The sequence below is a fragment of the Besnoitia besnoiti genome, chromosome V (genome assembly GCF_002563875.1).
Source record: "Besnoitia besnoiti strain Bb-Ger1 chromosome V, whole genome shotgun sequence".
Lineage (NCBI taxonomy): Eukaryota > Apicomplexa > Conoidasida > Eucoccidiorida > Sarcocystidae > Besnoitia > Besnoitia besnoiti.
The window spans coordinates 3718883-3743913 of record NC_042360.1 but is presented as its reverse complement, the minus strand read 5'-3'; the positions used below and the strand labels follow the sequence as shown (position 1 = coordinate 3743913).

Genomic DNA, 25031 nt, shown 5'->3' with positions numbered 1-25031 from the left:
GGATGCCCTTAGGAAAGGAAATTCACCCGCTGGCCTCAAGGCTGCCCTCGCGCCGACGCAAGCGATTGACTGGGACCCTGATAATGAAACGCATCTCTTTACACACGCTCCTGGGGGGCACTGAAGGCCACCAGCATGTCTACAATATGCTACCAGCTTTGCGACACACTGGACTTCCGTACAGTTATTTCTCTGTTTGTAAAGTGGCAAGTGGTAACGCCCAAAAGTTTACTTATGTCGGCTGACGCAGACTGACTGCCGCTTAGGTCATTTTCGGCGCGTGCTCACACAGAGCGAAGCGTCAAGGTCTACGGGCGAGCCAGTGTCACTGAGCCACGTAATAGTGTGTTCAGAGCCGTTGCATTCCTGCTGTGGAAAAAGGAATGGTGAGCAAACGAGCAATGCGCTGCTGTCCTCTGATGTGTTTTTTCTCTCTCTTGTATAGATGCGGTTCCCGCGCGGTGGCCGCCACGCAACGGAAACTACCTCCTGTTGATCGAACCTCTTTATCTGTATGAGATGGGGGGAACGTTACATTACGCACGTTATAGTCGAATGTAACAACTGCACCGCAGAGCAGACACCCCAAACTATGTGTTGACACACGGTTGCTTGCTGTCGTTCCGTTGCACGCTACAAGCCCACGGCCCCCAATCACTCAATCGCACCCCGCATGCTGTTGGACGATACGAACTTCCTGCGAAAAGGTGAGTAATATGATACTAACGGTGTGCGCTACATGGCGCTGGAGATTCGGCGAGCTCCTTCTGCCGTAAACCTGCGGAGCAAGGCAAGGAACATCGTGATTGTGCCACCAAAGAGTAAGGACCGTCAAGAGCAACGCATGCGAACTTTTCATTGACACATGCACCTCCAGAATAGTACATTGCAAGACAGAGAAATATGCTCTGAGGTTCTGCTGAGAACCCATTTCGAAATCTCTGTGCGAGCAGGCTGGGCTCATGCCGAAGCTTTGTTCTGTGGAGCTGGTTTATTCAATGCCTTGCTTCTGCGGAGATGCCTTATCTCCGTGTCGCTCTGCAAATCACGTCTAATATTAAGTACCATCGCAGCTGCTGCTTATGTTCGAGGGTTGGTATGCGGTAGGGAAACATCCGGAGGTGACCTCCACACGCCTTGTCCTTTAACCAGCTTTCTTTGCTGGGCACTTCGCCAGGTATTTGGGTCCCTTACACGTCTGTATATCGCAGTTCCGCACTGACGGGTGCGGAGACTATTTACTTTAGGGGTTGGCATGATCTCCATTCTAACTTCCTGGAGAGGTACTACCCACGAGAAGCGAGGCCTTAGCTGTCGCTGCCATTTATCATAGCGTCTTCCCGCGGAGGCTTTTCGGCACGTGTGGCTATTCTGTGCAGCTTATCTCACTGGCGCCAGTGCGAGGTGAAGGCAGATGCAAGTAAGACACAATTAGCTCTCGGCTTTTTGCTATTTCTTCGATGCCGAAAAAAAAACGTTAAAGCCGCGGCACCATGACAGAGGTGGACGGCGTTTTGTATCAGCTGACCGAGACCCAGGTCAACACATTCAAGACAGCGTTTACGCTCTTTGATAAGGATCAGGATGGGAAAATAAGCTTCTCGTAAGTGGAAAATCGATATCGTGGGTATGTTTAACAACGAAGTCACAAACCAGTTTCTCACTTCGACAGGAAAATTTTCACGTCGAAAAAGGAACTGTAGTCAACTACGAGTGGCCGTAGCTTTCTGCCTGTCCGCCTGCGTTTCCCTCCGGCCACTAGATCCTAGGTAGGTTACCAAGTTAAAATGCACATAACGAACACGAGGCAAGACGATTCATTTGAAATGACGAGCATGTGCAAATAACTTTGATCGGTCACTCGTGTCTCCACACGGCGCTGGAATCTTCAGTCGGTCCCACGTTAACGCGCAGCTACAACATCTGCGACAGAAGTACGGCCGCAGCTCACTGCTTCACGCATGAAGACGACGCCATTTTCTGCCTCTATTATCAGTCCATAGGGGCGGGGGTTGACGTTGTTTGCTTTTTCCAGAGACTTCGGCAAACTCTTTCGGTCGGTGGGGCAAAATCCTTCAGAAGAGGCTTTGCGGCAGTTGATTCAGATTTACGACGGTCAGAAGGGGAAAGGGCAATTCAGCTTCACGGAGTTCCTGAAAATCTGTGAGTCTCCCCATTTTCAAGATCCCATGAAGGAAGAGAAAGTCCTTGAGTCATTCAGGGAGTTCGACAGAGACGCAGCGGGCACAATCACGATATTAGAGCTTCGCTACATTCTACAGCAGTTAGGCGAGCGCTTAACGGATGAAGAAGCAGACGAGTTTATCGAGTGGGCCCAGAAGGTAAGCACTTCTTCCGTGCGCAACGACACGTGTCAACTGACCAGCTCGTCAAGGTGTTACGTGTTTTATCTAATAATCGGAATGCCAATGGGGTACGAAAGCCTTAAGTCTACGCTGAACACTTCAGCTCCTTTCAAAGTTCCATATCAAGAGAAGTACCCAATGAAGAAATTCAATATGGGGTTTGTCTATCAGGCGCAGGAAGTCTTGGTGGAGGATGGCGTACTGAACTATGAGCAGCTTACGAAGGAGCTGATGGACAAGGACCCAAATATCTTATCGTAGCAGTCTCATCCATCGTCTCGGCACACTCGGGGCGCCTTTCGTGGTTTGGAATGCCGATTCATCGAGTGGGGCAGAAAGCTGAGAGTATGCAGCCTGATAAACCATGCTGGAAGCACATGTGTTCATTGCCTTGAATGGAGTGAAATAGAGCGCCTTGGAACGGAGGAGACAGCCACTCACACGCGCTCAGAGTTGTAGAACAGAACCTTCTTCCGGAAGAAAAGTATTTCGTTCAACTTCTCGGGCAACGTACTCAATGACAAGGAAGATTAAAGGCAGCCGCACGCGTACTCTAGAGTCAAAGAAGCCACACTTTTTATGGTAGTCAATATAATATGCAGCCATCGGCTGTACTCGATGCCAACACCGGAAAGTCAACTGGAATTTATAATACAGGGTTGAACTGTGTAAAGATCATTGTGTTATGATTCTATCGCAAACCATTGAGATTACGCAGTTAGTGTTTTGGGCGTTTTCCCAAGAACTAACGCGATCTCCTATTTTCGAGTACCATTAGTGATCTCTTTTAGAAATCCTAAGTACGCAGTGAGCTAACTAGATGTGCTTTTCATGACCATCATGTTAAGTGCATTAGCAGAGCGCCTAGCTATGATCTCTATGTTCTTAATGCCCGCTCTGTACAGAGGATATGGTGACTTCTTTGTACCAATATATATTGGTGGTTCGAAAGTTTTTAGCTCTTCTATAACTTAACACTTTCTTATACACGTTCTGCCCACGGGAGTCACTACGTGCAATCCCCTCTCCTAGTGGTTGGACCGGCGTCCCCGCTATTAGTCTATAGAAACGATTCAGTCAGGAAGCAGAAAGCTCATAAGTGCCTGCGCCTGAGGTCTCTTGACCAGAAACTTCGCTCGTAGACCACTTACGCACTGGTAACGCTGTAAGTGCATCATGTTACTGCCTGCCTGGCCTCTCCATGCGTTAGCAGCTTGAAGAAGGACGAGTCACGCAATCCAGTAGGTTTTCGACAACACGGACGCTGGTCTACTTATCCTTGATGCCGGAGCATAGGTGAAATAGGCCTCTGTGTACTCACCTGCCCGTCCGAGGGCTCTTCAGGAAACTTACCTGTCAAGCCACCTACGCAGTTTGATACTTTTTTGTTGTGGTCGTTTTGCGGTGGGACCCCGTGAAGGAAAGGTGCACTGGCACAAGAAGAAACTTAAGAATAGTATTACCACCGCCAGCAAGAACCACCGTGGCACATGCGTAGCATGCACTACCCCTCATTGCCTTCACTCAACCGGTACAGATTTCTCCATTGTGTTCCGTGTGTAGCCTGTGGTGCGAGGATGGTGTAACATGCGTCAGCGCGTCACGCAAACGACAGGTCCATCTCGTATACAGGTACCTGGAACCAGGCACACTGGCGGGAGAAACCACTTATCGCGTATGCACGCCGGTAAAAGCAGGGCTGGCAAGGCGAACTGAGGCTGGCGGCGGGGACGGACATCTGGCATGCAAGGAGCTAGCTGGTGCCAATGGTGAATCCCTATGCGGCGCCGGGCACTATAGTTTGCCTGCAAAAACAGGAAGAAACCAGCGATTGTCTCAGGACAGGCGCATGTTCCTTCACTCTAAAAGTCACTGCAATGGCACTAGCTTGCCCACTTTTTTCTTGGTGTCCCCGGGTTTACACAGCTAGCAGCGAGGTGACGCGCACTGCGACACTGGCGTATTCATTTTAGCGACATGGTCTTTCCCAGCGGTCTGCGGCCATCCGCAACTGCTGTGGTGGGCCGGCGAGTCGTTTCGCTTCGTCTGGGACAGCAACGATATTACAAGTTGCTTGAACGTGGATTCACCGTCTCTCAAGGGCCAAACCGTTTTCCTGGCGTGCGCCGACTGAAGACGATCCCGCAATCTTCTGTTCTTGACTGGTTCAAGAAGAGAGGCAGCTCTGCGAACGTCGATCCTGCTACCCAAACTGCCCCAGGGCCCACAGATTACGGTGGTACTCGCACAGACATTAGCAAAACGGTAAGGGAATCAGGCACGTCAAGTTCTCAGAATCTGTCTGACGTTCAGTTCCCGAGCTCGGGTACTCCGACCGACAGGGAAGAGCGGTCAAAAAAGCACGCGGCATTTCCTTCCACACACGTTCACGGAGAAACAGAAGGGGAAATGGACGGCGCGGAGAGAGGCAACAACCCTCAGGACAAGCAGATTACTGTTGAAGGGATGCCCCAAACGGAGACAGGACCTCAGCCACCGGCATCGGCAGACGCTGATGCGCGTGAAGGGAAGTCCAGCTATCCACCTTACATGTATCCTATGGATCCGGATGAGCAGCCGAAGGGCCCACCAGAACCACCGCAGAAGCGGAGCAGCGGCCACCATGGAAAGCATCCGAAATAAGCTGCTGCTTTGTAAGCTGCGGGTGCCGCAGCTGATCAGAGGCCTTGCTTGTTTGCTTGCAGCAGGAGACCGACCCCCTGGCATGTGACTCAAGGTTGAGGACGGAACCGAGGAGGTTGATACTGGAAGCCATTTTGGGGCAGTCTCATGGGTGCGTTGTGAGGCCCAAACAACGTTTTCACGTCCTCTAGTCTTATTGTGGGCTCCATTTCCATTGCGAGACAGTGTCTTAAAGATGTTGTGGGTTGTGTGATGCTGTTGCACTTCCAGCGCGGGCGATGTTCTGCAGTGTCATTGCCCCGCGGCTTCGCTAACGACACGTGAAGCGGGCCGTCCTGTTACGCGACTCGTACTATCGAGGTTTGGGTTTGTGCTGTGTGTTTCGTATCGAGGCAAACGATGAGTCCTTGAGCATACGGAGCCTCAAAGTCTTCCAAGGAACTATGAGGTCATAGAGCGCACCGAGCGCGTGCTCATACACGCGCCCTCAAGGCGGCACTCGTGGGTCTTTCCTTTCATGGGAAAATAATCTCAGGCGAGCTGTCTGGCGACGTGCTGTGTGCTGGTTCGCGCTGCCAATATTCGGACACGCCAGGACTTCAGACACGATAGGCCGCAAGAATAGATTCAACTCATGCGCCGACGCAGGAAGCAGGACAGCAGCAAGTTTATTAAAGGACGTCCACAGAAGTAGAATACAGAGCACGCCGGTGGGTCCCCAGCGCACCGCTGGTTCCCGTTCGTACTGAGCGACCATCATAGAGCAACGCTGCTTCCAGTACATGGGGTGACTCACGAGCAGCAAGAAAACTCAGAGTTTTCAGCCAGCCCATCGCAAAGAACATCGGACAGCCTGTTGACTGCTCTCGATCCTCTCGTGGAGAGTGCCGTTATTTTGGTTTCACCATCCGATACAGTAGATTACGCAGCCTCTTATGTATGAGTCGTCATCAAAATCCAACTGCGCAGTGCCGGCTGCTTGCTGTGTGGAGATTGACGTACGTCACATCTCCCGATCTACGTGATCTAGCAAAAGAATAGCCGGTATTCCATCTCTGCTTGTGAATCATCAGCAGCTGCCTGGGACGTCTGCGTATTCAAAAACGGACACATTCCACAAAATATCAGTTGCAATGTGGGCATTATTCTGCCAAAGCACGGCCCTTAATGCAGGGAACAGCCAGCGGCTCGTCACTCGCGGTGCAGTGTGTAGGAATAAGCCCATACTCGCATCGGATGTGCACGCGACTCGACGCTCCAAAATTCTGTGTCCCTCCTTTGTCTTAATGTGGAAGCACTCGGTAACCTCATATAGCTTGATTGCCACCGAACAATGAGATGCGACAGACGTACCTCTTGTTGATGGCGTATCGGTGGGGACCTAAACATTATCTGTTTTCCCTGCCGCTGGTGAGTAGGCTCCTGCGATCTCTTCAGAGAAGCCTGAAGAGCACATGCCATTGATAGTGGGGCATCTGTTGGTGAAGCTACGGTGTATGGCCCCGCTCCTGGAGTCGCGGGAGTCTGGAAATAGAAGCCTAATGATGCGTCTGGCGCTAGGTTGCATGTCTCTGGAACCAGTGGCCGTAACCCAAAGTTGTGAACCTAGCACCAGTGCGGAAATACACCTCCGACTACGCCGTCTTGGGTTTAGGGTTTCGAGTGAGTGCCAGCCTGTCCTTCGGACACAAAAACTTCTATATGTTAAGGACGATAGAAGAGCGTCCTTAAGGTGCGTAACCCGGATGCGCGGAGTTACCTGCAAGCGTTCATCATTCTTTTGAGATTGCTCATCAAGCTTTTCCTGCCGGACGCGTTCCCTGCGCTCTTTTTCTTTCGTGCGCTCCAACCTGGCGATGAGCTCGGGATTCTCAGCTGTATCACGCAGAGTCACATACGCAGCGCCAATCACCATATTTGCTCGAAAATATCAGAGTACCGTTACCCACATCGATCAAGCGATACATCAGGCGTCCTCTGCCTGCCGAGCGACTTCTCCACACTTTTCTACAGTGCACTATGTGGCAGCTATGCCACTGTGGTCCTGATATCTGCTGACCAGAGGCACCACGACACAAAGGACTGGTTTACCTTCATACTTATCTAGGACTGCGAGGTATTCTTCCATTTTGGTTTCGACCTGCTCGAGTTTGCGAATGGCATCGTGGGCAGCATCCCCTGAGATATACGCATGCGGATAGGACGCACAATCATATTATCTTGCAGGTATTCAGCGGTTCTGCGTGCTACACCACATCCTCATACACAGTCCTACTACGGCGAACCGAATGAACCGCGACCAACACACCATGCCAACCAGCCGACGGAGCATCTGAGTGGCTTGATGTGTGCGCCGCTACTACGATGCGCTTAGGACAGACTTTTTCACTGTGTGGCTCCCCGCAACCCAGTTTGGCTGTCCGCAGGATGAATGCATTACACGAAGTGACCCTCTGCCGTGTTGGCCATGGCGCCCCCAGTGAGCACTAATCATCGTCTTGAGAAAGCAAGAGACGCTTATCGGGGTGACATCGCGTCGATGTGGGGTAAGCGGCATGCGGCGCAGATCAGGAGGCGCGGCAAGGGAGTCACTCATATCGAAGAGACACACATGCTGCTACTCTCTTCCGCGATGGCGCTGCACCGCCAGACGCTGTTGTACGGTAATGCCAGGTGCCGATGGAGTAGTGCCATTTCATACACTGGAGGACATCTTTATTGGTAATGCATATTTTCGCGTGGGAGTCTGAAGAATTTGGCGCTCGGTGCGTCCAACCTTTAGGGGATTTCGGGATCCGAAGAACGGCCGGAGTACAACTCTACCTTCATAGCCACATATTGCGTGGACCTCTCCTATTTTATTCGTCAGCTGCTGAAATATCATCTTCTCTTCTCGCTTGTTTCCCTTCTTTTGAAGTGTAGCTACCCACATCCAGGCGAACAACAGGAGGGACGCCGACGGGGATCGAATGCCAAACGCACATACTGTTCGCAGCTATGACGCCCAGCATCGCCTCACTCGCTTCCCTCTTCGTTTACTTTGCAGATTGCCGCATATTCGTTGCTGGGTCTTGACCTGGTCTTGCAGCTGCTGGACCAGTGCATCCAAAGTTTTTGTTTTTCCCTCTATTTGCTGTTTTGTCTCTGCGAATTTCCCCATCACGTCCTCCAGAGCCTGCACATTGCGTTAGGTTCACGCTCAGGCACTCAGATCGCATAGCACCGGCACAAGTGCCTCAGCACGTGTGCAGGTTGTGTGCCTCTAGATGCCGGAAAAACTTGCGGCATCCAATATCAGGAAACATACGGAAGCGACCCGTGTTCTGCTCATGAAGGCGGCGGCCTCCACGCTCAGTACCCCTTGCAGCAGCCCAAAGTTGCAAGCGCGAAAACCACACGCTCACTGCTCTCGAAAGGCGCCAACAGGCGGCACTCGCTGATAGTACCCCGCGTCGGGTGAAAGACTTTCTCCTCGTGCCCATAAAATCAGCCATTATCTTTTAGATTTCCGCGCGTACCTGCTACGCTGGCAGGCAGCCACTCCCTCCGCTGTTGTCGAGTGATTCGTGGCTTACGGCTTCGTTTTCTTGAGCATTCTGAATCAAGAAGAGATTCTGTTCTTCAAGCTGGCGGAACAGCTCGAGCAACTGCTCAGGCTCGGTGAAGTACATGGGTAAATCCTCACTGTCCTCCTCGGCCTCGGCTGAGCGCGCATGCAAGCACCCATTACGACTTAGGACTCCGTTGTGATGCCATGATTCATACAGCTTCGCCTCGCGCCTCCCGCAGCTACGTACTCGTGTATGCCTCCTCGAAGTCAGCCAATGTTTGCAGCCGGCGCCTCAGTTGCTTTTTCTTTTTTTCTGCCTTCACTTCAAGTTCGTTCCGCGCTGAAGAACAAGTGATACATGTAAGCCACGTATGACATCCTACGCACCACTTCCGCAGGCTTTAAGTGACATGGAGTGTCGTGCATCAAAACTGCTGTCAGGAAGCAGGGAATGCGGGGCCTGGAGAGCCGGGCATTCCACAAGTTCAGTAGATGTGGTATGCACTCGCACTGGCGAAGAATGGCTGGCAGCCCATGACGGAAGAAGCGTCGGCTTTTAGGCCCATTCTGGCTGCGCCGGGGTCGATATAACGGGGTTCTATCCCATGGTAGGGCCAGTTCTGGTCTCAGAGCAGTGTGGAATTCTCTTCACAAAAGTGACACAATCCTGTGCGATTCCTCAAAGTGCTCCACATGCCTGTAGGTTTACCTTCATCTATTGATTTGCCTGTTTTCCTCTTCTCCTCCAATTCACTGATCTTTTCGGCAGTCTCGGAGTCTATTTCCCGTATGTCCTTTTGCAGCCGCTCCTCTTGCACCCGTAATTGTGTCTCTGCCCATTCCCTCCTTCGTGTGGCCGTGCGTGCCGCCTTCTTTTTCCTTTGCTCTTCGAGCCACTCCTGTCACGCACGCATTTCGAAGCGCTACACTAGTGAGACGTGCTCTGGCTCACCAGACAGTTCCTCCCCTGAGAAACCGCAGGCGTTTAGCTTCTAAGTGGCATGCGAACTCCTCGTGCACAACTGGCCCCCCCTAGGGCAAATTAGTCAGACGCTGACGCCGCGGGTCGAGGGATCAAGGGGTGCTCTGAATAGAGAACCGGGGAGTCTAGCGATTTCCTTTTCTGGTTGCATGCGGGAGCAGCGTGTAGGCAGCAGCTGACTCGCACCCCCGAAGCTGCGTCTACTTGGTTTCGTAATGTTAGCAACGTTGGATTCATCGCCCCCGTCATAATGCTTTGAACCGCTCCATGTTCGACTGCGGTGGGGGCTGGAGAGAAGCGTGCCGCGCACAGGGCCGCGATACGGGGACCGTAACTCGATACACCTTGTGTATATTTCCGAGTGAGCCACTGCTTGCTCATTCGCAGGACCCCCAGGTGGACGCCAGTGTCGCATTAGGATTCGCCTCCCACGCCTCTTGCCGGTCGCAATTGCTAGGTTCGAGTTGTCGTGTGAGCACTCCCGTGCTGTGGCGCAGTAATGGTGCAGTTGTGCTGCTGTTGTCTGCGACTTTCGGCCTCGGGAGCGCAACATATTTGCTTACTGGGGGAGACAGCTTCTCCAGAAAACTTCTGTACTTGTTTCCTTCTTGCACGAGCTCTTCGTATTTGCTTATCCGCGCATTGCAGGCACTTAAACGCTCCTGAAGTTCCCTGATGGTTTGTTGCTTCTCCAGTTTGATACGTCCTACTTCGTCTGCTTCCTACATGGTCAGCGATTCACGAGTAAGCCGTGCTATGATGACAACGCTGCCGCGCAGAGGCCCTGGGTTGTATGCGCAATTTCATCGCACCGCCAGCTTGCGGCGTACGCGATGTGAGGTTACACGGCTGAGGAGACGGGGCTACGTTCAGTGTGTTACCGTTTGGTATGCAGCTTCGAAGTTGCTCTGTGGTGAGTCACGAGGTGCGGGAAACATGCTATTGCCTATACTGACGGAGGGTGACGAACCATTTCACCTGGACAAAGCGTTCCTGGCCCACACTCCTGCCCCGTTTCGGAACAGCAGAGTGCTGGCTTTGAGCCAACTCCCAAGTGGAATTAAACCATTCTCGCTCAGAGGCCAGCACGACTGAAGCAGTCCGAAGAGCCAAGGACTGAAGACGCAGATGCCTGTTCTGTCAGCCATACTTTGATGGCCATGTGTGCTCGCTGGTCTGTCGCTCGAAGAAACTCGTCGAACTTCTGCATCTCTTTTGTCAACTGTTGATCTGCGGCTCGAAGAGCTTCTTCCTTTCGCGCAGCCTTCCCATGTAACTTTAGAATTTCTGCGGTGCAGCGAACACGTGGCAGGTCCCTGACTACCTCGCGCGCAGCTTCTCAGGAACTGTTTTTTGAGCGATCGCAGTCGGAGTCGCAGTATTGGACTGTTCGACGCCCTGGTACACGAAGAGGGCAGCTTGTGCCCCATGAGCCTTCGAACCTTGCCGGCACAGCCTCCCAGTGCTTCACAGCTGCCCACTGCGTCACGGTTGAGCGTACGGAATCCGACAGCATACTGGCCGTCTCTCTGTATCGAGACTAATCCGGTATGCTACCTCGCTCACCTGCTTTACGGGTTTCGACAGCCATTTGTACAAGAAATATCTCCCTCTTCTTCTCTACACACGCGTGTGCGCTCTCTTTTTCTCTGAACCCCTCCGGACGCCCTGGAGGTGCTTTCAGGCGCCTCTTGGCAGTTGAGGTGGAGGGCGCGTCTCCTGCGGAAGCGGAACGTTGATCGGCTGCTTGTGGATGGGATTCGCGTGCTGACTCCCTGTGTAGATGTTCACGCTGCATACTTGGACACGCTGTTTCGACTAGAACGTCGTTTCAAGAAAGCTCACGTGAGCGCTGGGCCATTTGCCAACAACACGCAAGACAGCTGGACTGTCTACGTGTACAGACTTGGACCGCGAGAAAAGAATATCGGTCCGAGAGGACTGAGGGGTGCACACAGCGCAGTTGATCCGTCCCGGCGTGGCGAGCGCGTGCAAGGTCAAAGTAATGGTCTCCACGAGTCAGAGGCGAAACCCCATCGAGCCTCGGAGTTTCGCTGGACAGTTTAAGCCGTCTAGCGACGCAAGCACCTCGGATAAAGTTTAGGGAAAAACGGTGGTGCGATGTCTGTCAACGTCCAATCCAAGCTATTGAACTCGTCCTTAAAGCATGCGCTATCCGCTCGATCAGTTCCGCTTAACACACTGCCTAGATGAAGCGTTTTTAGTTGCCCGTGCACGGCAGATGTGTTCCTTTACCCCAGGCGGTATATTTCCCTCTCACGTCTCCTCGTGATAGCCTGCTGGCGGCCCAACAGATTCGCTTTCAATCTGCGCGGCAGACACCTGAGTTCCACTCACGCGCAGCCGAATATGCCGTCGCGTCCGTGCTCTTGATATGGTCCTCTTCGTGTTCTGGCCGCGCGTCGCCCGCCAAGCTGTCAGTGTTTTCATCAGTGTCTCCATCACTGTCATCAGTACCCTCCCCTTCCTTCTCCGGGGACTGGCTGTTTCCAGATGGTGAGAGGCCTGCTGGTGAGCAACATCTTTTGTCCGCTTGCAGTGGCGACGTTGGAGCCGGGTAAGGGCCAGAACCCTCGTCTGCTGAAGCGTCTGGATCCTCCTTTTCGCTGCACAGGAAGCCGTTGTCATCCACTTCACTCAGTCGCCGTATACGTCGGCATCTTGATGTTGCAGTGGACCTTTTCCACAAGGGTAGCTTTTGCACCACTCTTTTGGCCTGCAACGGATCCACCTGATAGCTACACGCTCGGTCGTGGTCGCGCTATGCCAAAGGGAGAGACTCGGACTGATGCGTTCATACGTGCTTAACTGAAAGGCCTCATCTGTCCCGCGTTTTTCGCAAGGAAAACTAGAAGGCTTCCCGTAGTACCGTGGTCGATGGACACATGCACCGGAAGTTCCAAGCGTGATGGCGATCTTCAACACGAGGTGTGTACCATGTTACCCCTTTTTTTTCCGGCGGAGAGAGCCTGCGCAGCCTTGCTGGGGCTCGCACGCGCAGTCAGACAGGCAAACGTACTTCTTCTTTTTCTCGCCTCTCTTGGTCTCGCGCAGCGAAAATCTGTTTGCAGACATCGTGCATGAGAGAGGGCCAGACAATGCAGCAGGTGTAGAAGACACAGGGTATGCCCGTTAGAAGAAAAAACCTGACAGTCAGCACGCAGGAGCGGGCGAGGCACCTAGAGACAGCAAGCTGGTTCTTGGTATTCTTTTGCCCTCTCATGGAGTTTTCGGAAACGGGAACAGAATGCCTGCTGAGCGTTTATACAATGCAGTTCATCGAGCAAATGAAGAGCTAGAGGAGCCACTCGTTTTCCTCCTACGACAAAGCTGCGCTCCCAACTGCGCGAGACGTAGTGAGGCGATGCGGACCTACCTCTTCGGCCGTCAGAACTCGAAAAGGGTTGCCCTTTCCAGAGGCAGCTGTCCTCTTTAATGGCAACGGCCGCGACTGCTCTGGTGACATTGCGCTGAGGAGCTGGAGTTCTATTCACCTCACAAACCGTCAAACGTGCAGTGACACTTGAGAGAATCTGCTGCTGTCTCACTGTAGGCGCCACTTTGTACCCGGCCTCTTATACTGGGGTTGCTCATCTACTTGTCGTCCCCCCATACCAGTTTCACTGTAGAGACCCGCGCCTGATCTTCCAGACAAAGGCATGCACAAGAATCGCACAGGACAGGCGGGAGACAAAGCAGCCCTGGTTCTCCCCACTATGGTTGCAGCACCGGCTGCTCGAGGCTTTAAGCCGCCACAGCGGCCAGCCGGCTGGTACGGAGAAAACCCTAGTTATATCTGAAGCAGTGCACGTGCGGCTCAACCACGTACTGGTGAGGTTCGAGGACGTCCATAAAATGGCTTTATAAGCTTACACCTTGACATGTGTCAAGGTGCGCGTGCGCTTCCAAGGAGTGCTGAGCAGCCAGCCATTTGCCGAGTCCATGCATGCCCCACTTCGAATACATGCGCCAGTTCGTCACTCACGGACGTCCATCAGCATTCTGTTTCGACTCATCATAGCGTATCCAGCACGTCCAGGTCAGCTCATCGACGCTCTGCGCCCGTCGCGGGTTCCCCTGCTGGGCCCCCTGTCCGCTTACTAAATCTTATCGCTGGTAACACGGGGCTACCCCCGTGCCGGCCTGGCAACCCCTCAGAAAGGTGGATACCATTTCACACACATCGAGCAGGAGCTTGACCGGCGCGTCACAGTCGTTCCTTGTACGGAGAAACGTGCCACGCACGTAGTTAACTCACGCCAACCCTTGAAACACGTTACTTGCGGAAGCGCCGAAAGGAACGTCTTGACTTTTCTGCCGAGGCTACTGGCCACCAGAGAGTTGCTCATTCACGAATAAGGGCTTCAAAGAAGTGAGGACGGAAGTTGTATTTCAGCAAGGAAGGATTCTAGTGATAGCACAACCCTGTATTATAAATTCCAGTAGACTCATGTCCTTGTCGTTTATATAAATCTATTAATGCTTGTCAAGTTCCTTGTATCTAGTCAGCTCACTGCGTACTTGGGATCAGACCAAAAGAGTTCACTAATGGTACTAGAAAATAGGTGATCGCGTTAGTTCTTGGGAAAACCATTTCCGAACCCCCGATGAAGAGGGTATCGTACTATATCAGAAGAAACGAAACTATGGGCATCGCCACCGGATCGCTATCAACATTAGTGAGCAGTTCATGAGAGACATTTTTGAAGTTGTTGACAGGAGACTAAACAAATGAGAACTGGCGGTTGCTCTAGGTCCAAGCCCTCTGCCGCTCGTGTTCAAAAACTTCACACTGCGTGGATACAAATTCACTCGCTGAGGACAGGCTTTCTTTCTACCAGACTAGTTCTTCCGCTCTTTTTGCTTCAGTGCACTACCACGGCATAGAGAAGACCCATACGCTTGAAGTATTTTCGGCGCTGTTTGCCGGACACTGCGAATATCGTTGTGGTACCTGGGAGTGCTTCATGCCAGAATTCGCCGGTGAGAGGGGGAATTCGAACTGCTCAATACAAGAGGCCCGCTATCGGACTACCCTAGCTTTTCTGTGACTCTTGATACGAGTTTGTGGTTTCCAACGTCGCTCTCCGCATGCTGTTCCCACTTGCAGCCCTTCACAAACGAAGCGATGAAACATGCTGAATCAGTGCTGCGGATAAATCAGAACACATCAGTATCGAGACATTGTCGCTGGCCTCGGAGCCTGCCTATCAGCGACTCGGAGTGCCATTTAAATTGAACACGTCCTGCAAGCAGGTCAGAGGTAAGCAGGTGGCGGGACTAAGAACATGTTAGGGCGCTTCTTGGATCTAAACCCGCAATACTTGTACTTTCGAAGTGCTTGGGCACCAACTGACAGATGACAAACATTTCAGGGTGAACACGCAGCGGCGATTTGCGGGCGCGACTACATTCAGTCAAAAGAAGAATACGTAAAGAAGCCGACTTCATGTGAACAGGTTTACATGATGCATGTCAAAGGAAAAAGGAAGGGGCGGTTGACTACAGTTGTATTTCCAAGCCATAGCCGACGCGCGACGACTCCGATGCCGCGGGGCATTGATTGCAAATGGAACCGTATCTTCTTCGTCTCCTGTGCAACCTCCGGTTCGTCTAGCGGCTTAATAGCGGCAGGAGCTGTATATTTTCCGGAGGCAGACAGTGGCGTCACTCGTGAAGTCAGCACCAGGAACAATAGCTTTCGTCCATGAAGGCATGGCTGACGCGACACTCCCGTACTGGGCGCCGGAACTCGTCATCCGCAGAAAACCGCTCATCGGGAAAATTTTCAGTTTCAAGGTTGCTTTAGGGGCGTCGGCCTGAGGTCCGACCTGTGCAGCTGAAAGAGGAACGCACCTTAGTAGAGCTGCCTCTCACCCACTCTCATTTCTGCCAGCTGGTTCGCCTTCAGTGGCGGACGTGTTTCTTTCCACGTCGGCGAGCTGCCGGCAGTGCTATGCTGGAACGTTCTCCGATGTAGAGTATTGCAGAAGGTCGATGTTTCACAGTAGCACAGCAACAATTCCCATCTATGGCAGTGGACTACTTAATCGCTTCTTCCCTTTCGACAGCCATATAATCTATGCTCGTACGGGCTCCGGTAGGGGGTGCTCGTATCGCGGGCTTCTTTCTACGTTAGGCCCGTCAGGCGTCGCTTTTTCTCCTGTCTCAACCGGGGCCGTGCACACTCAGACACTGTGCTAGATGTCCACACACGGAAAGCGTTTTTTCGGCTTCTAGCTCAGGTTGTACTACTCCTTTTCTGTACTCAGCCTCGGCCTCGCTCCTGCAATACTCGGTCGTGCAGTCTCGCGGCATTGTCGAAGGAAATGTCGAACATGCGGGTGCATGCACGACCGCCGGTGACACTCTGAGTTTGCTGCTGCAAGCTGTTTGTCGGTTCGCAAAGTTGCTTGTGACGTTCCTAATCCGTTTGTGTCCTTGTTTTGCAGCACTCTTTCTACAGAATGTACCTCTGCGCATCCGACCCACGGTGAAGGGCAGGCGTCTCTTTTTTCGCCACGCTCATGAGGCCGAGCTCCCGTTCACCTTCTCCGCGTGTGGAGTCCGTCTTCGGCCCAGCGTGACGGGCCTATGCTGACCAAAATTTCGGCAGGTCTTTTCCACGGTAGTCCGTGGCTGTCTGTCCGAGCGGCTTGTATCCTCGTGCTGGACTGAAACACGGAGGCGGCCATCGTTGATGCGTTATGGGGGAGTAGAAAAGGTCGGGGGACAGAGCGGATTCACGACTTCGTACCATGGTGCGATTCGTAGGGTTGCGTGAGAGCACCACACAATGATTTCGTGTTCCCAGTGGCCTTGACTTAGCAGGTACACGTCCGAATTGGAGGAAGACAAGGAATGGTACGTTGCATGCTATCGCGTTATGGATTCTCGTGCCAGTCGATGTCTGGCGGTCACCGTGGTTTTCTGGTGGTCGCTTTCGGCTGCTGTGTGTGTAGAGAGTGCCGTTTCGTGTGCTTGTCGGTCTAAACGCTCTTGCGGCTAGCGAATCCAGATAGTTCTTCCGGGCGGAGGGGATCGCGGTCGAAACGGCGACCGTGAAAGTGTGTGAGACCACCTGTCTCCACGTTTGCCTAAGGGCGGACGGCGCACATCTTGGTCATTCAGCTTGTTCCACGTGCGCCCCTCTCGCCGTTTTCGTCGCCTGTGCCGATAGCCAGGCCGACGTCACATGGCTCTGCAGTGACTCACCCTTCAGGTCGTTGTTTTTTGATTGTCAATTCGCTCTGAACGCGGCGCCCCTTCCCTGTCAGAGCCAGGGTGGTGGAAGTTGCGGTACGAAACTCAATTCCCGGACGGGACTTGTTAGCTGGCGTCAGCCTCCGTATGAAAATGCGCGCTTCTATGCGGACCCAGTCGCCTTTGCTTTCTCTGCCGCTCCTCTCTCTTGCCAGTTTGCTCCTGCTTCTTCTAGCTGCCGCTTTTTGGCGCCCTGTCCACGCGTTCCGCTCTCTGCTGCCGCCGCCTCCTTGGGGAGCGAGCGCGGGCAAAACCCCGATCTATGCGATGCCGCCGACGCTTTTTCTCTCTGGGCAAGACTCAGCTAAGTGCGTCTGCCCTGGCGCCGTTTCTGCGGCCCCGCTCCCCGCGTCTTCGCCCACAGCCGCGTTCCTTGCTGCGAAGAGCGCGGCGGATGGTCAGGAGACAAACACGGGAACGAGCGGCAACGCTGGCGGCCGAGAGGGCTTGTGCTGCGCCGATAAAGCAGACGCGTTCCTCAGGGCGTTCGAAGCGCCTCTCGGCGTCACCTTTGCGTCCATCGGCGATACAGGCCGCGCCAGCGACCTCCTCGTGAAGGTTCGTGGAGTCTCTCTCGATGATTCACCGGTGCAGCGACATCTGCACACACGCGCGAGAGGGGAAGGAGCAGGGATGGGCCTGCGTCGCCCGCGTTGAGCTGGTGGATTGACGCCTTTCCGTGTTTCAAGTTCGTTCCGTATAATATAGAGTTGGACTCCGCGGGGAAGAAGCGGTTTTGAAAATATATTCCTATCAAAAACTCTTCGTTTTTGAGCTGCTTGTTCCGCAAGGTTAGATCCAATCAAGCATCAACTGCTTTGGCATTACATGAATTTTAACGATATCTGTACTTGAAGTAAGTTCTACTCTGGCACTATTTTCCATACGAATTCATAATACACCCCGTATTCATGTATTTAGCCGTGTGAATGGATACGTGCGCATCGCGTTGCAGAATGCGGCAGCTCTGGCTGCTGCCAGTACCGCCGTGGATCTTCGATTTGTGAATCTTCTCGGTGACAACTTCTACCCGGATGGCGTTCTCTCCACCAACGACACCTCGTGGACGGCTGTGGTTGACCGGCCGTTTGGAATCCCCGCTCTGCGAAAGGTGAGTTCGCTGTCGCACAGGGCGCTTCAGAGAATCGTTCCTTGTTTGAGCAGCACGAACAGCTGTCCGTAACTTTGCTCTTGTTCCTCTCTGTTTCCTCGTCAGACACTGGCTGAGCACATGTCAGCGTCTCGATAGACTCTGCAGGAATCGCTTCATATGCATGCATGGGGATCGCTCGGCGCAGGGGCGGGACTGGCAGCGTTTCCGAAGACAAGCTGAAGGAGCTCTACGTGCGGAAGCGACCTCTTCTGGGGCCGCTTGCGATCGCGTGATCAGCGTGTTTCGTCGCTGCGGCAGCCTGTCGCAAGCCGGCGGATGGGGAGGCTCGTCGTCTCTATTTTCCTCTCTCGGATCAACGCGCCGTGCGTGGCAGCCCTGCCGACGGCGTGGCTCTGGGGTTGCGTCTCTCGCCTCTGGCGGGGCGTCTCTTGTCTGGTTTCGGGTGAGCACGGCGGCTGTGAATGAATTGCCGTTGGCTGAGCAGGTAGCCTTCTTTCCCGTGTTGGGCAACCACGACTACCACACGAATCCCTACGCGCAGATCGAGCGGTACGCGCAGCAGAACGCGCCTTACGTGAAGGCCCGCTTGTCGCGCGCGACTGACGCTGCCGCGGAGACTCCCAGTTCGGCTCCCGGCGTGCCCGCCGTGGAGTTCTCTCCCGAAGACGGCGACGAAGATGACTTGTTGTCGTCGCTCGACGCGGTCTACGTGCAGGAGAAGCTTCCCTGGTTTGTAGCCAGTAAAAGGGCTTCTGCCATGCGATTCTCGAATGGTGAGGCCCGATGGAGGACGAAACATTCAACAACGCGCAGGGGGAGAAGAGCGGCCCATCAAGTATGGAGGGCGTGGCTTGAGAACGAGAAATCACTTTTAAAAGTGTGTGAAGTGAACAAGAGACGACGCAAAGGTGACCGCAACCCGCGCAAGGCACCGGCGCAGAAGACAGACGCACACGCGTGTGGTGTGCGAACGTTGCGGAGTGCGGCGACCTTTTTTTTTCCGTCCGCTCGCATGCGGTCTCTTTTCGTTGCCGCGGGGTGGGGAGTTGTGGTCCCTACTCGCCCGTTCCTTTGTTTCACGCTGCGGGCGCCGCTCCTTTTAGTGCCTCCGTCGTCTGTCCTTCAAACGTCTCTGCGCGTATCCCCCGCAGAGCTGCATGCCGACGCCCAAGGGTCCGCTAGTTGCCGTGTTTCTTTTCTCGCGCTTTCGGCGGTGACATCGTCAGGCGACCGGCAATTTCCTCACGAGCGGTTTTTCTGCTTTGCTTTCTCTCGCGCGGCGCGCCCTGTCAGCGCTGGCTGCGAAGGTGTCTCTCTGCGTGCGTGTCTCCTCAGCGCCGATGTCTGGAGCGGACGGACCTCAGTGGCGCTTCCCCAACTACTGGTACTACACCCGGCACGTTTTTTCGCAGCGTCCCGCGCCACATCAAGAACCCGTTTTCAGTCGGCGCTTCCGTCGCCGATCTCTCTCTGGCGCCCTCGGTACGCTCCGCCGCACTCTCTCCCGGGACCAGCCCGCACCACGCATATGCGCTGGCCTGCGGGGGCACCCTCTCACGCTTTCTCCGCGCCACAGATGTGAAGTGTCGCTCTCGTTCATGCCTCTAAGGCGAAGCGTGACGCTTGGAGCGCGCAACGTTGTAGGGTTTACGGCGGAGAGAGGGGGGTTGAGGTGTATGCTTGCTTGCTGCGCCTGCTGTCCCTGCGTCCGTGCATGCCAGGCGGATGATTCTGCCGGCGACGGTGGCTGGCGGGTGTGCGGGTTTGCGTGTTGGTGATCCACGTCGGGTGCGCCCCTCGCGTTCGCGCCCGGGCTTGCAGGGTGTTGCGGATCTGCAGCTGGCCGCGCGGAGCGTCTGGCGTCCTGGTGTCTGTGCAGACGGGTGACGAGTCGGAGAGGTCGAATGTGATTGTTGTGACGGTCTACGTCGACGCGATGACGCTGATCGCCGACGAACGCCGGTCATTCACTCGCGTGCCGATCAGGTTCCCCAAGGACTCCGTGTATGAAGAGCAACTCGCCTTCCTGGAAGCCACTCTCAGTGCAGGTGCGCCCGCCAAGCTGCGCGCGCTTTTCCGGCGGCGGCAGAATCATCCACCCGGGGCAAGAGACAGTTGGGAGCACGCATGCGACCGCATACGTGTAGATGCGCAGTCTAGGCGGGAGCTCCTGCCCGCCCCTCCCCCCCGACGGCCCCCGGGGGCGATCTACCGCGCGCCGCGGCCCCTGGTGCGTCTTTTGCGTGGACCGAGGCAGACGCGCGAGACGCTGGCTTCCGCGTTCGCGTGTGTGCAGCGGCGAAGGAGGCGGACTGGATTTTCATCTGCGGACACGCGCCGGTGGTCACCGACGGACAAGCCAGGCGGAATCTGCCCGAGTTCTCGACTCGCCTGAAAGACTTGATGAACAAGTACAAAGTCGACAGCTACCTCGCGGGCCACGAACACATGCTGAGTTTCTTCCAGGTACAGAGACCCGCGCCAACCGCGTCGTTCACCTGCACGGCACCGCACGTCTGCGTGCCTGAATGCAGGCGCCCATGCACGAGAGGCGGGCCTGAGTGCCTTCACATACTCAACGCACAACTCTCCATGTAGCGAACGGCTCGCGTAGAGGCACGCCGAACGAGGGCGTGCCGTGCGACGCGCACGTCTGCGCACGCCATCCACATGTCTGTATCGCTGTCTACAGTCAGTGACAGGGAGGGGGCCATCTCCTGTTAGGTTCGAAGCTACTTTTTCTGTGTGTTTCCGCTCAGGAGCCTGGGGTGAACGACGCCACCTTCATCATCAGCGGCAGTGGCAGCAAGCAGGCGTACCGCGGGAGTTGCCGGCGAGACAGCTGTCTGTTCAGCACAACGGAAGCGGGTTTCGCGCTGCATGCACTGAGCAAAAAGGAGCTCCACCACGCATTCGTTTCTGCAGACGGCAAAGTTCTCTTCACGAAGACGCAGATCGCGCAAGACCGTGACGAGATGCGTAAGTGCGCCTATTCCTCGCAGCCAGAGAGCAGGAAGAACTTTCCTCGTTTCATCTCGCAAACCTGGCGGACGTCTGCGCCCGCGCGCGAGGCCTTTTCTCTCTTCCGCGCCCGCGCGCGAGGCCTTTTCCCTCTGCGAGGGGGGGGGGACGGGGGGGACAGGGGAGGGGTTTCCGCGTTTTTTCTCGGCGTAAGTTGCGTTCCGCCTCCGATTTCTTGTTCTCCAGGTTCGGCCGCGAAGTCCTCGCCGAGGTATCCCAATATTCGGCGCGTCTACATCGGTCCGCATGACATGCAGCACGTGCGGCCGCCGCTTCGGCTGCCGGAATACGCGTACTTCCTCTTGGGCGCCTTCGCCTGTGCACTGGCTTTTCTGTTGGTCTTGTGGGTCCGACGCCGAGCCGTCCCGCTCGTCGCCACACACAAGGACGACATCCGGTACGTCTGCGGGCGCTGGAACGTGCCCAGCTGCTGTGTCGCGTGCTTCGCGTGCCTGTGCGGCGTCTTGGGTCGCGCGTATCCTCCGTCCTCCTCGCCGCCGGCGTCACCCAGCTTCTCCAACAGGCGCTATTCGTGTCCCCTGGCCTCGCTCTCGACCGTGGGGAACCGGTCCGTAGAGGGACAGCCCCTGGTGCGGGTCAAGAAGCCCGCCGAGGACAACGAGGCCCCGGGCGCGCCCGCTGCCGGGCAGGGCCTCGCGGCCGCGCGCGAGGACCCGACGGCCCCTGGCGCCCAGGAGTCGCCCGACGGCAGCCGGAAGACGTCGAAGAAACTCCCCGCCGTCGACGTGGAAGGCGCGGTCCTGCTCGGGCACACCTTGGCGCCGACAGCAGACGGAGGCCGGGCGCGGGAGGTGTGCTCCGCGCCCGTCTCCGGTCTCCTTTGAGGGTCCGGAGACGGCGCTGGTGCGCGGGCTCGCGGCCTTGCGAGGACGCCTAAATGGGGACAGTTTTGATGTAATGACTGTGCAAGCAACCAGTGAGTTATTAACAGGCACTCACGAGCCCAAAATCGTACCTTCGTCATCTCTCCGCGATAGACCCCGGGAGAGGAGTGCCAGAGCGAGACGACGCGGGGGAGTCTCTCGCGCGGCGAATTCTTGACTCAGAAACAGAACGCGCGCCGAGGGAAGCGACAGACGAGCTCCCGTGTGTCTTCTCCTTGCGAGTGGTCGCCATTCGTGAAGACACGACAGCCGCTGATGGAGGAGGGGGGGGGGGGGGGGGGGATTATCTGCACGACCGTAGAAACGCCACGGAGTCTGCGGCCGGGCAAACGAGAGACACCGAGCAGCAGGGAGGGGAACTAAAGAGGACAGAAAGGACAAGTTTCCTTCGCGTGCGGCTGCGACAGAGCAGACGCGGGCGACGCTTTCGCAGCCAACACTTGTCCCGTTAGCGTCCCTCACAGAGGCATTTGGTTTTCCACAGGTCTTTTTTTCACGTGGCGGTTTGATCGCGCCAGCGAGCACCCTTCCCGCGTGACGACCTCTAAAATGTCGTAAAAGCCCTTCTCGATATGCTGGTTGCCAGTTTCTACTTCCGGTGACCGTAAAACACGCCAACTGTGCCGGTGTGTGTGTGCGTTGTACGCGTATATATATATATCGGCAGCTGTGCACTGTAGAATAGCTCTTGATTGGAAAGCGTTCACCTTTGCTGGCAGCATGCTCATCTGTGTGCTTCAAAATTCGTTCGAAGCAGCGCCATGGCCGTGCGTCAAGGGGTGCGGGTGGAAGGAGGACGTGTGGATATGAGGGGCGGCTGTTTCCGTGTTTTGTGCCGTCGCCTGTGCGCTTGACATGTGTGTGAGTGACATATCTGTGGATTCATCTGTGTCCTCTTTTACCCTTTTCGTTGTCTGAGTGAGCGTCGGAGCCTCGGCGTCGGTGTGTTTCATGCGCACCCACCCGAGGTCACTCTGTCTGTGTTGGAGAGCAGGTGTATCTCCAAGTTGTTTGTCGCGTGTTTCTGGGCGGGCGTGGGAAACGCAGAATGCCTCCAGCCTCCGTGACTGCTTTGTTCGCCTTTACGAGATTATCAAGGGACGTGTATCCGGGGCTTCAGATTTGGACTTTGCTCTCAAGTGGCGCGTTCTTTGGATGACGGCTGTGCGTTCATCTCGACACCTAGCGCGTCAGTAGCCATGTTTGTGAACCGGCCTCATTCGCTCTCGGCAGGATGGCGGCGTGGCAATCGATAGTGTTTTTTTTCGCGTCGCACTTTGGCTTGCTCCCGTGACACACACTCGCATCGCCCGCCAAACGAACTTCGGTTTCCTTCTTTCCAAAGGCGGCAGCTCCGTTCCTCCAGCCCGAGCGAATGGTGCCGCCGTGGGTTTTCAGGGAAGCCCATACTCTTGCTCGCAAGCACCGGCATCTGCTGACTCACTGAACACGCGTCGCTTGCACAGCAACCCCGCGGGCCTGCCGTTTGTTCTGCGAAGGAAACCAGCGTCGAGTTTCGGCCGGCATGTGACTTGCGGAAATGCTGCTGGCCTGCCCATCAACATTTACAAAAGGTGCGGCATCGGGAAGAGAAAGCGGATCCGCGGCTCATCCTTCACGAACCCCGTTACGAAACAGGCAATGGCTGGCACCGAAATACACTGCCGATCCAGCTCAATCGCAGAGGCTTGGTCCGGAAAACGCGGTGCGGAGGAGCACCTGCTGCAAGGCGATAAGGAGGGAATCTGAGCGGAGGGACTGGGGGCAACACAAGATTAAGAAGATATCAGGAACCCCCTGTGAGGGCAACACGTCTCTGACTCCCTAAAACTGGCTCATTCATTGCAGAGTTCATCTACACACACGCTCTACCAGCTACTCAGACCAGTGGCGGCCGCACAGTTGCAACAGCCCCTGCCTCAGGAAATTCAAAATCTAGTGGCTTCACTTCACATCTCACAGCAAGCATCTCCCCGAAATGCTCAGCTTACGGCTTTGCCTGCTGAGCGTCGTAGGGAGAGTGAATAGAGCAGCGGACACCACCATCACGCTGGAGGAAGCAGCGATCCATCCTTCAGCAAAGTCCATGCATTGATTCTCTATCCAGGACGGCCCCCAGTATTCCCTACCACCTGCATTAGCCCACTACGCGTGGATCGTTGCGGTAGCCTCTGCGCTGCCTCGGTCGGTGCGAGGATAGCTCCCCTGGATGTGGGTGTCTACGCACTGAGTATTAGGAGTCCTTTGCTGAACTGCCTTCAACTCGTCGCAGGCAGAGGGCTCACTCGACCGAAGTGTGACAGACGAGGAGTATTCGCCTTGGGGGGTTCGCGCAAGAAGAAGTCTCCTTCCGAAACGTTGCCAGATTCCCGGGCACCTGCAGCCGGAGACGGGCGTCACTATTCGATACAGAACCCAGCGCTCGTAGGCCACGATTTGATGTGTCTGTCGTCTCTGAAGAGCAGCAAGCTCCGAGTCAACGTCTTTTCAGAGCCGACGTAGAGGCATCTGCAAGATTAGGCAGCGCAGCTGACGGGAAAGCAACAAATCCTTGAGCACTTTGGCTCTGTATGTCCTCGCGACTGCCACCAGTGGAACCGTGTGCGCCTGTGGAACCCGCTCGGCGCTCGGGAGACCCGAAGGTAGTGCGTACGCGGCGGCGCGGGCGAGAGAGCGAGCGAAGGCGACGAAATGCTCCGTGAAGGTCTGAATTTTCGGGGCATCCGTCGTGTGCTGCACTGAAAAGAAGGATTTTATCTGCATCGAGAGAGAGACGTCACTTTCGCCACGATTCACTGCCACGCGGGACAAGGATTCCCGGTGTGCCGAAGGACGACGCACACGCGAATGGTGCCGCCCAGTCCACGTGCGCGTAAGCGCGTCGACCGGGATCTCTGCCGCAGCTTTTGCATATGCGCCGGCCGCCCAACCTCCCGACGAACCAAATTTTCAGTCCAATGTCGTCTACAAACTGCAAGCGCCTTCGCGGGAGTTCTCGTGACTCACTAAACTGCTGGCGCGTAACCCGGCGCTTTCACGCGGCTCGCCCGCCTCGACCTGGCAGGCTCTGGTCGCCGAGGACGAAGCGCGCTCGAGCGATTTGAGGCACCGCAGTAGAGTGTCTCCTTGTGCGTCCCTTTCAAAGCACAAGGCAGTGCTGGCGAGT

The 25031-nt window shown here is 55.2% G+C and overlaps 4 protein-coding genes across 4 annotated transcripts; 3 read left to right on the top strand and 1 right to left on the bottom strand.

The window, feature by feature from the left end:
* Positions 1–1493: 1493 nt before the first annotated feature.
* On the top strand, positions 1494–2627 carry BESB_063370 (putative calmodulin; the record flags this gene model as incomplete). The annotated part of the gene is made up of 3 exons (XM_029364751.1): positions 1494–1603; positions 2036–2342; positions 2538–2627. The coding sequence occupies 3 exons, from the start codon at positions 1494–1496 to the stop codon at positions 2625–2627; spliced, it is 507 nt and encodes a 168-aa protein (XP_029219459.1).
* A 1716-nt stretch (positions 2628–4343) lies between these two features.
* Positions 4344–5009, top strand: BESB_063360 (uncharacterized protein; the record flags this gene model as incomplete). The annotated part of the gene is made up of 1 exon (XM_029364750.1): positions 4344–5009. The coding sequence occupies one exon, from the start codon at positions 4344–4346 to the stop codon at positions 5007–5009; it is 666 nt and encodes a 221-aa protein (XP_029219458.1).
* A 2017-nt stretch (positions 5010–7026) lies between these two features.
* BESB_063350 (uncharacterized protein) lies at positions 7027–11132 on the bottom strand (the record flags this gene model as incomplete). The annotated part of the gene is made up of 8 exons (XM_029364749.1): positions 7027–7187; positions 7833–7931; positions 8049–8184; positions 8585–8712; positions 9269–9458; positions 10105–10263; positions 10692–10828; positions 11108–11132. 8 exons carry the CDS (start codon positions 11130–11132, stop codon positions 7027–7029), a joined length of 1035 nt encoding a protein of 344 aa, XP_029219457.1.
* Positions 11133–16918: 5786 nt separating this feature from the next.
* BESB_063340 (Ser/Thr phosphatase family protein) lies at positions 16919–21805 on the top strand (the record flags this gene model as incomplete). The annotated part of the gene is made up of 8 exons (XM_029364748.1): positions 16919–17383; positions 17781–17936; positions 18424–18712; positions 19275–19323; positions 19779–19987; positions 20236–20405; positions 20699–20918; positions 21147–21805. The coding sequence occupies 8 exons, from the start codon at positions 16919–16921 to the stop codon at positions 21803–21805; spliced, it is 2217 nt and encodes a 738-aa protein (XP_029219456.1).
* Between the last annotated feature and the right edge of the window lie 3226 nt (positions 21806–25031).